This window comes from Labeo rohita, chromosome 23 (genome assembly GCF_022985175.1).
Source record: "Labeo rohita strain BAU-BD-2019 chromosome 23, IGBB_LRoh.1.0, whole genome shotgun sequence".
Classification (NCBI taxonomy): Eukaryota; Metazoa; Chordata; class Actinopteri; order Cypriniformes; family Cyprinidae; genus Labeo; species Labeo rohita.
Window position 1 is genome coordinate 27,663,535 of NC_066891.1, and position 16,585 is coordinate 27,680,119.

Genomic DNA, 16,585 nt, shown 5'->3' on the forward strand with positions numbered 1-16,585 from the left:
GGGAGATTATATAACTTTCTACAAGGGTGGAGCAAACATAGCTGTTCAAAAGGACAATTAATACAAATTTACTGCTCACATGACACTTTTTTGTGAGAAAAAAAGCATAATATAAGCATTTTAATAAAAATAAACAACCAAAGAAGTGCTTTTAAATGCTCTAGAATGACTTTCCCCATAGGCCTACATTTTAATTACTGTACTGTGCAAAAGTCTTCAGCTATTAGTGTTTTCACCAACACAAAATGGTTTTTGAGTCAGTTATTTCTATCGTTTGATGTAGTGTGTCAGTAGGAAATATCAGTTCACATTTCCTCACAGTTCACAACGTTCATTTTACCATTAATTGTAATAATCCAGGGAGATTTTTGTATGTACAAGGAGTCGGATAAGAGCCAGTGCTCCACACGGAGATCTGATCGCACCATCATCCAGTCTGTCTGGGATTTACATGAAAAAACTAAAAATAAATAAATAAATAAATTAAAAAACGAGACAAACTCTGGCAATGCTTCAGGAAACCTTCCTACAAAGCTACCTGATAAACTATGTGACAAAAAGCTGTTTTAAACACAAAGGCTGGTCACACCAAATGTTCATTTGATTTAATTAATATAAGTTGATTGAATAATAAACTGTATGGTATTATGCTGCAGCATTTTTACACAAGCGCCTAAAACTTTTCACAGTACTGTTTCAGTGATTTGTGAAAATACTAATGGACTTTTTTTTTTTACAAAATATTACATGTAATATATTACAAGTGTATAAATCATTCGCTTTTCTAAAGAAGCATTGTCCAACAGCGACACCAGCGGGTAAAGTTACAGCGGATTATATGATTGGATGTGACTTGTTATGCTCGGCTGTGATTGGTCCATGCGATAAATCCCGCCTCTAACGTTCGTTGCACGTTCGGAGTTCGCGAATCTGTCAGTTAGTGATGAAGTTCGAATCATTTTACCGACTCGGACCTTTGAGTCTCGTTCAGCAAAATGAACGAATCTTTTTTTCGAGTCATTTCGTTCATTTTACCAAAATATAATTAAAATGTTACGTGTCACCTCCCTAAGACATCTACTACTTACACAAACGCTGATCACACAAACAAGACAAAACTATAATGCTATAAGAAACAGAAAAAATTAATTCATTGTTTCTATGATTCATTGTAGTCTATGATTAGCTCACCTCGCCTCTTATCTGACAAGTTTCTGGGTTTGAGTCGTTCATTCATCACGTGACCGCCTCATAAGCCTAACCTATGCAGTCTGAGCCGGAAAGAGAATTGAATAGTTCATCTCTCGTTCAACACGTGACAGACCCATAAGATGAACGAACGACTCCAAAAACCCGAAGAAACAGGTGAACTAATTCTAGCACAGAACCTAATAGGATATTGCGCATGCGCGACTGAACGAATCACTCCCCGAGACGACTCGTTCGTCCCGAGTCACATTAAAGATTCGAATCGTTCAAGAACGACCCATCAGTACAGTCAATATAGCCTAACAATAAAATAATATAAAGGCGTTAATGGGAAGACAAATTTAAAAAGTAAGTAAACAACTCACACACACCCACCATATATATGTATATATAGATATATCCGCTTTGATACGTCGAAATAAGACTTAAAATAACCTGAAAACTGATCTGTGGGCGTTTTCAGTGAGTAATCATCTTGGTAAAACGTAAAGTAAATCTCCGTATCTGTGACCAATATCTACCGAGCTTTGATGACTAATGATACGAAAAATTCAAAAATAGTTCAAAGTTAACAAATTAAAAGAATAGGACATAAGCTTACACATAAAATATATCGTTTCAATCGTTACTGCCTTGAGTTATTATTTTGGAATAAATTTAAAATGCTTAAAAAGATGTAAAATGCAACTTGACGAGATTCATACTAGCCTTTAATAATAGAATATTGATTATTGATTCTTTTTTCTGTAATATTATATGAACTTGAGCGTAATTTGAGTGTTTTTTTCTTGAAAAGCCCCTCAGCCGGTCCGTTCTATGTTTTTTCCATGCTGTAATGTAGTACAGACTGGTGTATTGATGTGCTGGTGGTCTCTGATGTAGGTGATCTTCACATATGAAACGGTTTCCAGCAGTAGCAGAAGCAGTAACTGAACTCTGAGCACCACAGCAAAACACTTTGAGCTGCCCACACTTACCCACATACCCAAAAACACTGGAAAGAGAGCGTGGAAACACTTCACATATGTCTCTCTTCACACCTCATCCTCCTGTGTTTTTTTTTTTTTTCTATATGTATTGTGCTTCATTGTTTACTAAAAAAGAGAGCGGGAGGTTGTTGGCCATCATTTCCAACCTCAGAAAACCAGTGCACTGACCTGTGCGTCACTGATAATGAGTGCATGTGCGTGTTTAAGCGTAAATGATGTTGTACAAATGCACTCATTAAGTTCAGCATTTGAGTTAAAGGCTCGTAATGTGATAACAGTCTGTTTGAGGATCATTAGAATAAAAACAGCCGCAGTGTGACCTCTGACCTTCATACTGATTAATAATTATGACTGACCTAGCAACAGTGCTCACTGTTGTACTGAATCACTGGTAATTACACAATTGATTACACACCATGTAAGCGACAGAGAGGGAGTGATAGGTAGACAGCATTTTTTGATGAAAAATACAGTAAAAACAGTAATATTGTAAAAAATGATTACAATTTAATAAAACTGTTTTCTGTTTGAATACATTATAAACATGTAATTTATTACTCCAGTCTTCAGTGTCACATGATCCTTCAAAAATCAGTCTAAAATCTGATTTGCTGTTCAAGAAAGTTTTCTTCTTTTCTTACTGTGTTGAAAACAGTTGTGCTGCTTCATATTTTTGTGAAAACCATAATCATTTGTTTATTATTAAATTATTATTTATTTTACTAATTCACAGATTTATACTGATTTTTTGTTTTATTCAAAAGGTTTGAATATACTATGCTAATAACAGTTGTGCTGCTTCATATTTTGGTGGAAACCATTTTTTTTTTCAGAATTATTTGATAAATAGAGAGGTCAAATGAATGCAAATTGAATTAAATTAAATTATTAAATAATTATTTATTTTACTGATTTTTACTGATTTTTGTGCTGAAATTATACATTTTTTAAAATCTAAAAATCAAAAATTTTGTACATAGTTTGTATATTATGTTATTAACAGTTGTGCTGCTTCATATTTTTGTAGATTTTTTTTAGAATTATTTGAAAAAGTGCACGCAAATAAAATACAATAAAATAATTATTTATTTATTTGACTGAATTACTGATTTTGACAGATTTTTTTTGTGCTGAAATTATATATGTATATATATTTTAAATCCAAATTTTGTTAATTTAGTTTGTATACTATGTTAACAGTTATATAAGTATATATATATATATATATATATATATATATATATATATATATATATATATATATATATATATATTTTTTTTTTTTTCAGGATTATTTGATAAATAGAAAGGTAAAATAAAATAATATAGAATTAAATCATTATTTATTTGACTGATTCACAGATTGTTACTGAATTGTGTGCTGAAATTATTATTATTATTTTAATCTAAATATCAAATATTTTGTATTTTGTATATATTTTTATTAAATTAAATTAAATAATTATTTATTTTAGTGATTGACTGATTGTTAGTGATTTTTTTGTGCTGAATTCTGTGCTGTGAACTGAATTTAATTAAATCATTAATTTTTTTATTTAAAAATAAAAAAAAATAATTAATATAGTTTGTATACTAAGTGATAAAACAAGTGTTTAATCAGCACTAATCATTGCATTAATACTTCTATATAAGTAAACAAATACATCTGATCATATGTGTAAAACAATTTAAAAACAAACAGGATTTGCAACTTAGGTAGTTCTGAGAAAATACAAATCAGCCATTATAGAAAACAGGGTGTGAAAGGGTGTGAAATTAAACCACTCCTGTATATTTGCAACCACTGTTGCTGCCAAATAAACCCGAGCCAAATCAAATGATTATAAAGCATTTAAAGAGACAGTTCACCAACAGCTTAATGCGACGACTGCGGTTTTTGTTGCTGTTCACTGAAAATCTTATTCACGCTTCCACTGTGATCACCGTGAAGCGTCATTGTATGGAAAAGAGCGGTGTGAAGAGATGCGTCCTTTTGTGTCTGAAAGGAGAAAGTCAGTCATACGGGTTTGAAATGACATGACAATGAGCTCTGAATGAGGCTTAAGACTACTAACAGAACCACAAAGATGTGCGTTTGTTTAAAACGCACACGACAGCGGTAAAATCTGCTCACGTGGCTCCTCATGGTAAGTGGTATTCATGTGAGTCACCGCTGCAGTCGTTATGAATGAAAAGATTCCCCAACTCTATGTTTAACCTTTACCACTTCTCCCATGGCATGTGTTTTTTTCGCAGGGCTTGCAACCCAAAAAAACGGCATCAGGTTTCAGTGCGACTGAAGAAAAGCCAATAAAGCAGAAATAGTTGAGGCCAAATCAGTTCCAAATCCTAAAATTCCAAGATGTTGAATCCCTTCCAAGATTCTTGGAATTCTGCACCTCCCACGAGGCTTTTGTCGATTTTTCAACTCCTGACATGGGATTTTTTAATTAGCGACTGGAGGCCAGTCTCAGCCTGAAGCCAAAGTAAACTGTCAGACACAAAGTGCTGTAGTTTGTGTTTGCTTTGTCTTGCTTTAGTCATGTTTGAGTCACGTTATCTGAAGTGTAACGCCGCTCCACACCCCACCCTCAAATACTCCTCCCTAATAATCCCTATTCCCATCACACACACGCACACACACACATCTCCTCGACTCTCTTTTCTCTCCACACCCTCTCTTTTCTCTTTTCTCTGCACTCCATCTCTTTTCCTGTAGTTCCATCTGTTTTTTCTCGGTGTTTTCGGTGCCTCTCCCACTTGTAGCTCTCTGGCCCCGTTGCCCCCTGTCTCTCTCTCTCTCTCAGGACTCTCTCTCTCTCCTTATCCAGCATTCCTCACATTCCTGAAGGGTTCTTAAGGGACAGACCCTTCTGGCAAACCGTGATACCCAACATCTCCCTCTCGGTCTCTGACTTTCTTTATGTCTCTCTGTCACCCTATTCAATTCAATTTTTGGCAGTTTAAGATAGATTAATAATGAGGAAAATAAAATAATAAAAAGTAGGACTTTATCAAAGTGTTTTAAATAATAATAATAGTGATAATTTTGAGGAAAAAAATGTGAAAAAAAGAAAGAAATTGAAGTCACATTATTTAATCAAAAGTTCAGTATTAATTGTGGTTAATTCAATATACAAACCCTACTATGATAAAATAAAATAAAATAAAATAAAATAAAATAAAATAAAATAAAACAAAACAAAAAAATTAAATTAAATCAGAATTCACTACAGTATTTTTATATACTACTACTACTACTACTACTACTACTAATAATATCGGATCAAATTACATTTTGGGAAAAAAAGAAATTGAAGTCATTATTTAATCAAAAGTCCAGTATTTAAAGTATTTAATTTAAAATATAAATCCTTCTGTGATATATAAAATAAAATAAAATAGGACTTTATCAAAGTATTTTGATAATAATAATAATAAAAACAACAACAAATCTAATAATTAATTAATTAATTAATTACATTTTAGAAAGAATAAATTGAAGTCATATTATTTAATCAAAAGTCCAGCATTAAAAGTATTTAATTTAAAATATAAAATCTTTTACGATATATAAAATAAAATAAAATAAAATAAAATAGGACTTTATTAAATTATTGTATATAATAATAATAATAATAATAATAATAATAATAATAAATGAATTAAGTAATCAATTAAGTAATTACATTTTGTAATTAATTCACATTATTCACAAAAAGTCACATGATTTTTATTAAAAGGCCAGCATTAAAAGTGTTTAATATCTAAATCCTTCTATGATTTATAAAATAAAATAAAATAGGACTTTATCATAGTGTTTTATATAATAAGAATAATAATCTAATAATAATAATAATTAATCAAATTTTGGAAAAAAAGAACTTAAAGTCGCATTATTTAATCAAAAGCCCAGTATTAAAAGTTAATTTAAAATATAAACCCTTCTACACTATAAACAAAAAACATCACAATCTCATCTGTTACATTAGTTAACTATATTAGTTAACAAAGAAGAACAATAAATAAAAATGATATAGCATTTATTAGTTTCAGTTAATGATAATTGTAACATTTACTAATACATTAACAGTTGTATTTGTTAACAGACTAGTTTATGCACTGTGAACTAATGTGAACAAACAATGAACAAACACATTTTTATAACCAACGTGAACAAAGATTATTACATGTTATAAAAAATTATATTTGATCGCTGTCAATTCATGATAGTTAAAACATTAACTAATGTTAACAAATGAGGCCTTACAGTAAAGTGTTACTACAATCACAGCCGTTCAAAATAAATTCAAAATAAATAAATACAGATTACAATTTTTACTGCAGCTTTAGCTTTTTAGAATTTTTAGAATTTTTTGTTTTCTCTTGGAAAAACAAATTGGAATCACCTTTTTTAAGAGAAAGTCAGAATTCTAAGATGAACTTTTAAGCCATTAACTTTTTAATTACTTTGTTCTGTGGCGGAAACAAGCTCCCAAATGCATCGCTGTAAATCTCCATTGCCATCGTCAGTGTGAGTGTGTCGGGCAGTAAAGGGTGAAGTGAGGCTGAGAGCTGAACTGCTGACATTTGCCCACAGCAGAGCCGCGTCTGTGCATGACTCTCTGTTACTGTCTGTCCAAATGCCACAGAGAATCCGATTAAAGCTTATCAATGGCTGCTATTATAACACCACACATCCCAATCAAACCTGCCACATTAGCAGAGGAACACTGCCATGCTTTCACTGCGTGTGTGTGCGAGTTATTTTAGAGGAAGGTAGTGCAGCTGAAATTGAAAGAGCACATTGAGGCGCACACAGATGTAATCAAATCTGCTTGATTCATATGACTGGTTTGCTGGCATTCCCAGCCATCAGTTTCCCAATACTGTGCAGTCAGAGAGAAACAGAGAGAGAAAGAAAGAAAGCAGAGGCTCTGTGTTAAACAACAGGAACAAGCCTCGTTCTCTCTGATATCAACAAGAATGTTGGCCGAATGGAGTTGGGTTAGAAAACAAAAATGTGACACTGACCTTCATCTTACTATATGATACATTCTTCATTTAAAAACACCCTACTGACACTCTCACAATGCTGCCGTGTTTTTAGTGGTTAAGTTGATCTGAATGATTGGTAACATGAGGTTGCTTGGACGTTCTGGGTGGTTGCCAGGGTGTTGCTATGCAGTTATTAATGTAGTCTGAATGGTTGTCAACATGTAGTTGCTAAGGTGTTCTGGGTGGTTGCCAGGGTGTTGCTATGCAGTTATTAATATAGTCTGAATGGTTGTCAACATGTGGTTGCTAAGGTGTTCTGGGTGGTTGCCAGGGTGTTGCTATGCAGTTATTAATGTAGTCTGAATGGTTGTCAACATGTGGTTGCTAAGGTGTTCTGGGTGGTTGCCAGGGTGTTGCTATGCAGTTATTAATGTAGTCTGAATGGTTGTCAACATGTAGTTGCTAAGGTGTTCTGGGTGGTTGCCAGGGTGTTGCTATGCAGTTATTAATATAGTCTGAATGGTTGTCAACATGTGGTTGCTAAGGTGTTCTGGGTGGTTGCCAGGGTGTTGCTATGCAGTTATTAATATAGTCTGAATGGTTGTCAACATGTGGTTGCTAAGGTGTTCTGGGTGGTTGCCAGGGTGTTGCTATGCAGTTATTAATGTAGTCTGAATGGTTGTCAACATGTGGTTGCTAAGGTGTTCTGGGTGGTTGCCAGGGTGTTGCTATGCAGTTATAAATGTAGTCTGAATGGTTGTCAACATGTAGTTGCTAAGGTGTTCTGGGTGGTTGCCAGGGTGTTGCTATGCAGTTATTAATATAGTCTGAATGGTTGTCAACATGTGGTTGCTAAGGTGTTCTGGGTGGTTGCCAGGGTGTTGCTATGCGGTCAGTAAGGTGTTCTGAATGGTTGTTACCATGAGGTTGCTATGTTGTTCTAGGTAGTTGCTAGGGTGTTGCTATGCAATTATTAATGTAGTCTGAATGGTTGTTAACATATGGTTGCCAAGGTGTTCTGGGTGGTTGCTAGGGTGTTGCTATGCAGTCATTAAGGTGTTCTGAATTGTTTTTAACATGTGGTTGCTTCTTGGTTGTTGCCAGGGTGTTGCTATGCAGTTATTAATGTAGTCTGAATGGTTGTCAACATGTAGTTGCTAAGGTGTTCTGGGTGGTTGCCAGGGTGTTGCTATGCAGTTATTAATGTAGTCTGAATGGTTGTCAACATGTGGTTGCTAAGGTGTTCTGGGTGGTTGCCAGGGTGTTGCTATGCAGTCAGTAAGGTGTTCTGAATGGTTGTTACCATGAGGTTGCTATGTTGTTCTAGGTAGTTGCTAGGGTGTTGCTATGCAATTATTAATGTAGTCTGAATGGTTGTTAACATATGGTTGCCAAGGTGTTCTGGGTGGTTGCTAGGGTGTTGCTATGCAGTCATTAAGGTGTTCTGAATTGTTGTTAACATGTGGTTGCCAAGGTGTTCTGGGTGGTTGCTATGGTGTTGCTATGCAGTTATTAAGGTGTTCTGAATGGTTGTTAACAGGCGGTTGCTTTTTGGTGGTTACCAGGGTGTTGCTATGCAGCCATTCAGGTGTTGTGAATAGCTGTTAGAATATTGCTGCATGGTTACTAGGGTGTTGCTATGCAGCCATTCAGGTGTTGTGAATAGCTGTTAGAATATTGTTGTTTGGTTTCCAGGGTGTTGCTATGCAGTCATTAATGTGTTCCAAGTGATTGTAAGCATACTGTTATTTGGTTGTAGGGTGTTCAGAGTGGTTTTCAGGGCATTGTAATTGCCCCGAATGGTTGTTAACATGCATTTCCTAGGGTGTTCCTGGTGGTTGCCAGGGTGTTGCTATGCAGTCATTAAGGTGGTCTGAGTGGTTGTTAATGCATTGTAATGTAGTTGCTAGTGTAGGGTGTTCTGGTTGGTTGCCAGGGGCTATGCAGTCATTAAGCTGCTCTGATTTGCATGGTGTTGTAATGCAATCATTAAAATGTTCTGTGTTGCTATGAGGTTGCTAGGGTATTCAGTGGTAGCTATTGCTTGAATGTCTCTAGAATAGACTCTAGGATATTTTGGTCTCTAAATTTGGATCAAGATCCTCCTTCAGTGTAAGTTTGTGAGGTTTTTGTCTGTTTTATCACCAAATTGTACGTTCAGTCATATCTGAGCAATACTAATAGTGATGCTTGGCTTAGCAAACACCACTGAGAATAATCACAGTAAAGATGAATGATCATTTTACTGGATGAAAAGCATTGCTCATTGCTCAGAAGACTTTAAATAAATCTGTGTTAGACCCACCTGACAGGACAAACATGAGAATCAGCGAATCTCAGCCAGCAGAGAGGAAATGCTCTAAATCAAATCGCCTCAGTCTGTCCTTTTTTCACTAAATGCAAACCACGAGCACTGCATCCCGTGTGAATTTGGACTGAAATATAGCTTAGCCGTTGGAGAGGATCTCATTAGTGTGAAACTTAACCTAGCTTACATTTGTGTTTGAGAAATGCAAATAACGATTAACATCCTCTGTCTTTAAAATTAATTATTTTATTCAGCAAGGATGCATTAAATTACCAACACAACTGATTTCAACACTGATGATAATCAGAAATGTTTCTTGAGCAACAAATCAACATATCAGAACATATCAGTGTCACATGACACTGAAGACTGGAGTAATGATGCTGAAAATTCAGTTTTGATCACAGAAATAAAAGACATTTTACAGTATATTCAAATAGAAAACAGTGATTTTAAATGGTAATAATATTTCACAATATTACTGACTGTATCTTTGATTAAAATTATGGCTGTCAAATGATTAATCGCGATTAATCGCATACAAAATACAAGTTTGAGTTTGCCTAATATATGTGTGTGTGCTGTGTGTAATTATTATGTATCTATAAATACACACAAATTAAAGTATATATTTAAGAGAAATGTGTTATGTACAATTTTTTTTTTATATATATATTTATACAACAATTAAAATAACAAGCCGTTTTTTCCCCAAAAACATTAAAAATGTTACTAACCACAAACTGAGAGTACTTTTTTATATAAATAACACATTTACCTGCTTATTAAAGGATTCGTTCACCTACAAACTTAAGTGTCATCGTTTACTCCCCTCAATGTTTTCATTTCTATTTGAGGTTGTCAGCTACAGTTGCATCTCACTTTCATTGTACATTCAGCAAACGTCAAAATCTCTCACAAAGCAAGTTTTATTCATTGTTTTTGCTCATAAACATGGGTAAAAAGTTGTTTGGATAAACTGGTTAAATCACATGGGTAAATTTCTCATTTTAGTGTTTGTACAGAAATGTGTGACTGAGAGGTTGAGCACTTCCTGTGCTTACTGAACAAAGCATACACTATACTCACTCTATCTGTTTTTTTTCTTTTTCTCTTGGCTAACTGGTATTTAAAGAACGAACCCCTGATGTTTATCATACATGTAAAAACAATAAAAGTGTGGTTAAATCATTTACAGTACCCGATGCAAAGATAAATGTTATTCAGAAGTCTGAGATACTTTGATGAATCACTGCATGCAACAGATATTAAAGGTGTACATATCTTTAGTGTCTGATATGTAGAAGCTCTGCAGATTTAAAAAGAAAATGGTTTTCTGTTTTAACACAATTATTTATAACAAATGATGTTATCAGTATTACGGTTAGGTGTTGGATATAAAAATGAAACATGACTTTTACAATACAATATATATCTGGTATTTCCCCCGTTCTGCTGCAACACTTTGCTGACATGAACTCAAGTTTATGCATAAACAGATGATTCATGTTATCCAGCATCCAAGATTTGAAAATGTTGTCCTTTCAGCACAAAGGAATTTTTTTATGGTTAGTGCCACAAACTGACTTGCAGTTGATTAGTGACCTAGAAATTTCATCATAGATTTACCTCATAACTTTTGACTTTCTTGTTAATTTTATGTTTTAAACAAAAAACGACTTTTGAACCTTCCTGGATGCTCTATGCTTATTTAAATCTCTATTCAGTAGAATATAAAAATGCTGAAAGTCAAGGCTTTGTTGGCGTGTAGGACAGTTTGCTTTGACTTGGTGTGTGTGTGTTTGTGTGTATCGCCTGTTCCCCTGCTGTGCTGCTTCACTGTCAGATCGTGGTCTTGTTATTTTCAGCTTCTGCCGGATATGATTCAGACTGAAGGACTGTGTAATTATAACACACACACATATACACACGCATACACACACACGGATGAGGGTTTCTGGTAAGACTGTTGGGATCCCCCGGTTGGAGGAGAATTTAGGTACAGCACAACACTGCTTTAGTTTCATTATATGTGTGCAGCGTGTGTGTGAGTAAGTGTGTGTGTTCGGGGGTCTTTGTTTGGTTCCTTTGCCCTAGAAATGATTTAAGTATTTAAATAGCATTGAGGTTTTATGCACTTGGACCCGATTCACTCCACTTATACAGCGTGTGAAGGGAAACTTGCTGTGTTTGCAGCTTCGTTAACTTTCTAAGCGAGGTCTAACATGGTTTTCACAGCAGAAAAAATGCTGCATGGGTGTATGATGGTCAAAACAGCATTCTAGGTGCACGTAGGTGGGTTTTGAGACACAGGCAGTGTAAGCCGGTGATGAGAACTGAGCGATCGGGCCTCACAGAGGAAATCAGAAACCCACTGGAGACCGTCACTGTGTGTCCTGGTTTCTGAGAAACGGGTCATGTAGTGGTTTCAAAGCGCGTGTGCGGCGCGTGAATGCTGACCGGTTCTGTTTTACTGAGAAAGACAGAAAGAAAAGAAAAAAGCCTGAGTGACATGCACTGAAAGTACATGTGCATATGCACATAGTGTGCGTTTACGCGGCTCTTGCGTCGGGCATGGATGTTTTGCTGTACATCTAGGGTGTTATCTTTAGTGGAAATCATAAGGTTTCCTTGCTGCTGCTACTGAAAGATTATACAAAACGCTTAATGACTTGAAGATGAACAGAGATGCAAAGTTAAACCTGAGGTTAAATAATTTGCTGAACATGTACAAAATGTAATCAGAATGTTGCAAACATACATTCAGTTGTATATTTACAAATTGCATGAACAAAATGCATTACAAATCAACATATTTAACCAAGTATGCAATCAGTTATTTTAGATAAATACAAACACACTTTTTTAAGGTAAACACTTCATGAAAAGAAAAATAAACTTTTTAAAATTATATAGATCTACTTTTACTTTTAAAATAAAATATTATTAACATTTTTATTTACAATTTTCAGCATCATTACTTCAGTGTCACATGATCCTAATACATCAATAAATCATTGTAATATGCTGCTCAATCTGATTATTATTACTACTAGTAGTATATTATTAGTAGTATTTATTTTATTTTATTTTATTTATTTCAATCTATTTTGTTGTTCATTTCTGATTTCTGTTCACAGTCTGATTATTATTATTATTAATATGATTATTACCTTCTATATAGTTAATAAATATTTAATTTAATTTAATTTAAATGTAATTATTTAATTTAATTTATCATCATCATCATCATCATTATTTTTATTTTGTTTTAACATGTTTTATTTCAATCTCTTTTGTTGTTCATATCTATTGACTCCAACACTTGCTACACAATCTGATGATTATTATTGCCTACTATATATTATTTTATATTTAATTATTTTTATTAATTAATTTTGTTGTTAATTTCTGATTTCTCTTCACAATCTGATTATTATTATTTCATTTCAATCCATTTTATTTGAATCTCTTTTGTTGTTCATTTCTATCGACTCTGCTATTATTATTATTATTATTATTACCTTCTATATGTTATTTGATATTTAATTTAATTATATTATCATTATTATTATATTTTATTTTCATCTCTTTTATTTTCATCTCTTTTGTTGGTCATTTTTGTCAACTCCATCTGATTATAATCACAATCTGACTACACAATCTGATTATTATTATTTTTATTATTACTTACTATATATAATTTAATTTAATTTTATTTGATTTGATTTGAATCTATTTTGTTCATTTCTATTGACTCCGGCACCTGCTACACAAGCTGATGATGATGATGATGATTATTATTATTATTATTATTATTTTATTATTATTATTACCTACTATATTTAATTTAATTTTATTTAATTTTATTATTTAATTTAATTTTATTTTATTTGAATCTATTTTGTTCATTTCTATTGACTCCGGCACCTGCTACACATTCTGATGATTATTATTATTATTATTTGTACCCACTATATATTATTTTAGATTTAATTGTTTAATTTTATTACATTTTCTTTTATTTTCTTTTAGTCTATTTTATTCTATTTTATTTTAATCTCTTTTGTTGTTTACTTCTATCGACTCCAGCACCTGCTACACAATCTCATAATTATTATTATTACCTACTATATATTATTTTATATTTAATTTTATTTAATTTATATAATGTATTTAATATATAATTGAATCCATTTTATTTTAGTCTCTTTTTGTTGCTCATTTCTATCGACTTCAGCACTTGCTACACAATCTAATTATTTTATTTTATTTTATTTTATCTCTTTTTGTTGTTCATCATTTCTGTCAACTCCAGCACCTGCTACATAAACTCATTATTATTATTATTATTATTATTATTATTATTATTACCTACTATATATTATTTTATATTTAATTTTATTTAATTTATATAATTTATTTAATATATAATTTATTCCATTTTATTTTAATCTTTTTTGTTGTTCATTTCTGTCGACTTTAGCACTTGGTACATAATCTAATTATTTTATTTTATTTTATTTTATTTTATTTTATTTTATTTTATTTTATTTTATCTCTTTTTGTTGTTCATCACTTCTGTCAACTCCAGCACCTGCTACATAAACTCATTATTATTCTTATTCTTATTATTATTATTATTATTACCTACTATATATTATTTTATATTTAGTTTTATTTAATTTATATAATTTATTTAATATATAATTTATTCCATTTTATTTTAATCTTTTTTGTTGTTCATTTCTGTCGACTTCAGCACTTGCTACACAATCTAATTATTTTATTTTATTTTATTTTATTTTATTTTATTTTATTTTATTTTATTTTATCTCTTTTTGTTGTTCATCATTTCTGTCAAATCCAGCACCTGCTACATAAACTCATTATTATTATTATTATTATTACCTACTATATATTATTTTATATTTAATTTTATTTAATTTATATAATTTATTTAATACATAATTTATTCCATTTTATTTTAATTTTTTTTTTGTTGTTCATTTCTGTCGACTTCAGCACTTGCTACACAATCTAATTATTTTATTTTATTTTATTTTATCTCTTTTTGTTGTTCATCATTTCTGTCAAATCCAGCACCTGCTACATAAACTCATTATTATTATTATTATTATTACCTACTATATATTATTTTATATTTAATTTTATTTAATTTATATAATTTATTTAATACATAATTTATTCCATTTTATTTTAATTTTTTTGTTGTTGTTCATTTCTGTCGACTTCAGCACTTGCTACACAATCTAATTATTTTATTTTATTTTATTTGATTTGATTTGATCTCTTTTTGTTGTTCATTTCTGTCGACTCCAGCACCTGCTACACAATCTCATTATTATTATTATTATTATTATTATTACCTACTATATATTGTTTTATATTTAATTTTATTTAATTTATATAATGTATTTAATATATAATTTAATCCATTTTTTTTTTAAATCTCTTTTGTTGCTCATTTCTGTGGACTTCAGCACTTGCTACACAATCTCATTATTATTATTATTATTATTATTATTATTACCTACTATATATTATTTTATATTTAATTTTATTTAATTTATATAATGTATTTAATATATAATTTAATCCATTTTTTTTTTAAATCTCTTTTGTTGTTCATTTCTGTCGACTCCAGCACCTGCTACACAATCTCATTATTATTATTATTATTATTATTATTACCTACTATATATTATTTTATATTTAATTTTATTTAATTTATATAATGTATTTAATATATAATTTAATCCATTTTTTTTTAAATATCTTTTGTTGCTTATTTCTGTGGACTTGCTACACAGTCTGATTATTTGACTTGATTTGCTCTCTTTTTGCTGTTCATCACTTCTGTCGACTCCAGCACCTGCTCCTGAAACATGGCGTGGTTTAGATGGTGAGTAGTTACAGAACTTTGAAGTACACTAGAGTGCAGTGTGGATGTGGCTGCAGCCTCAGCCAATGAAATAATAGAGAAGGAAACAATGCGAGAATGCAGGCGTGAGACGTCACACACGCTATTTTTGGAGAACTCCGCCTACATTTCTATTTTCGTCCGCCTCAGGGGCGGGGCTTACCGAGATACTTGTAATAACTCACTTTCTCCCTCTCGCACCACTGCCGAACATCGCTGCTGGTCTTTTTTAATGGATGTCAGACTACTAACTAAGGATTAAGACAGAGGAAGCGTTTGGACATTAAAAAAAACAAGGCGTAAAGACTTCTGCAAAAAAGGAGAAGGAGTTTCACACAAGGGAATAACGACCTGTTGCATGCTTTTATCTTTCACATAAGGTACAGGCTGTCTTTCATATGATAAACTGAGTCCTGTTGCTTTAGTCTTTATAAGGAAGTCAGTTGCTTGGCTTTTTCTCTATGCCTTTTGAAAGCTTTGTACTGGCGCTTGTTTTGACAGCGATGCGCCAGTCTGTTTTGGACTGTTGTTATTAATGAATTGTTTAGATATTTATGTTGTCAGGCATGCCTTCAAAACACCTCTGTCGCTAGATTTAATAATTATATACTGTGCACTGGGTTGGTGAAACATGCATATAAAGAACAAGTTTAGAAACGAAGTGGAAATGAAACCCAAACAGACTAAGAAACAAACAAATAAAGTCGTCTGTCTAAAATAACCCGTGAGAAACTTTGTAGTTCTCTATACTGACTTGAGTCTTGAAGGCGTCTTTAACTCAAAGCGTAAGTTTGTGTGCTGGACTTAAAAACAGCGTGACTTGCCTACCTAAACAGCATTTTTAGGCATTTAGTGATGGCCAAAACTGTTTAGGTAAGCAGTGGGGTGTTTGAGACACAGCCTTTGCTACTTAGGGTTCAGTACGCCCTTACAGAATTTACCATGGTAACCATAATAATCTCTTCCAAAATACCATAGGTTACTGTACTTACTGTTACCGGTAAACCTTAGGTTAAGGAGATCTGAGAAGCTTTAATTTCATTGTTTTCACCTTAAAAGAAGTTATTAAACTAACCACTGCGTGTTCGCACTGTACAACTATTTATGTTACCACAGGCTCTGTCATAAATGTTTGTA

At 32.3% G+C, this 16,585-nt stretch overlaps 1 protein-coding gene and 1 long non-coding RNA gene across 6 annotated transcripts in view; both read left to right on the forward strand.

Annotated features, from left to right (window-relative positions):
• The window catches only part of hdac7a (histone deacetylase 7a), a 129,607-nt gene that overhangs the window by 18,225 nt on the left and 94,797 nt on the right, over positions 1-16,585 (forward strand). For 3 of the 5 annotated variants that reach the window (XM_051096163.1, XM_051096164.1, XM_051096165.1), the window contains exon 2: positions 15,398-15,430. The exons of 1 other annotated variant lie outside the window; for it this stretch is intronic. In XM_051096163.1, coding sequence (XP_050952120.1) covers positions 15,398-15,430 — 33 coding nt within the window. Of the gene's footprint in view, positions 1-15,397; positions 15,431-15,634; positions 15,829-16,585 lie in introns of those variants that run through there. One more of the 5 variants, XM_051096168.1, reaches the window with a different exon arrangement.
• LOC127154568 (uncharacterized) lies at positions 6,578-8,672 on the forward strand. Its single transcript, XR_007825492.1, has 3 exons — positions 6,578-7,585; positions 7,664-7,897; positions 7,976-8,672. It is a non-coding gene; the product is annotated as an uncharacterized LOC127154568 (long non-coding RNA).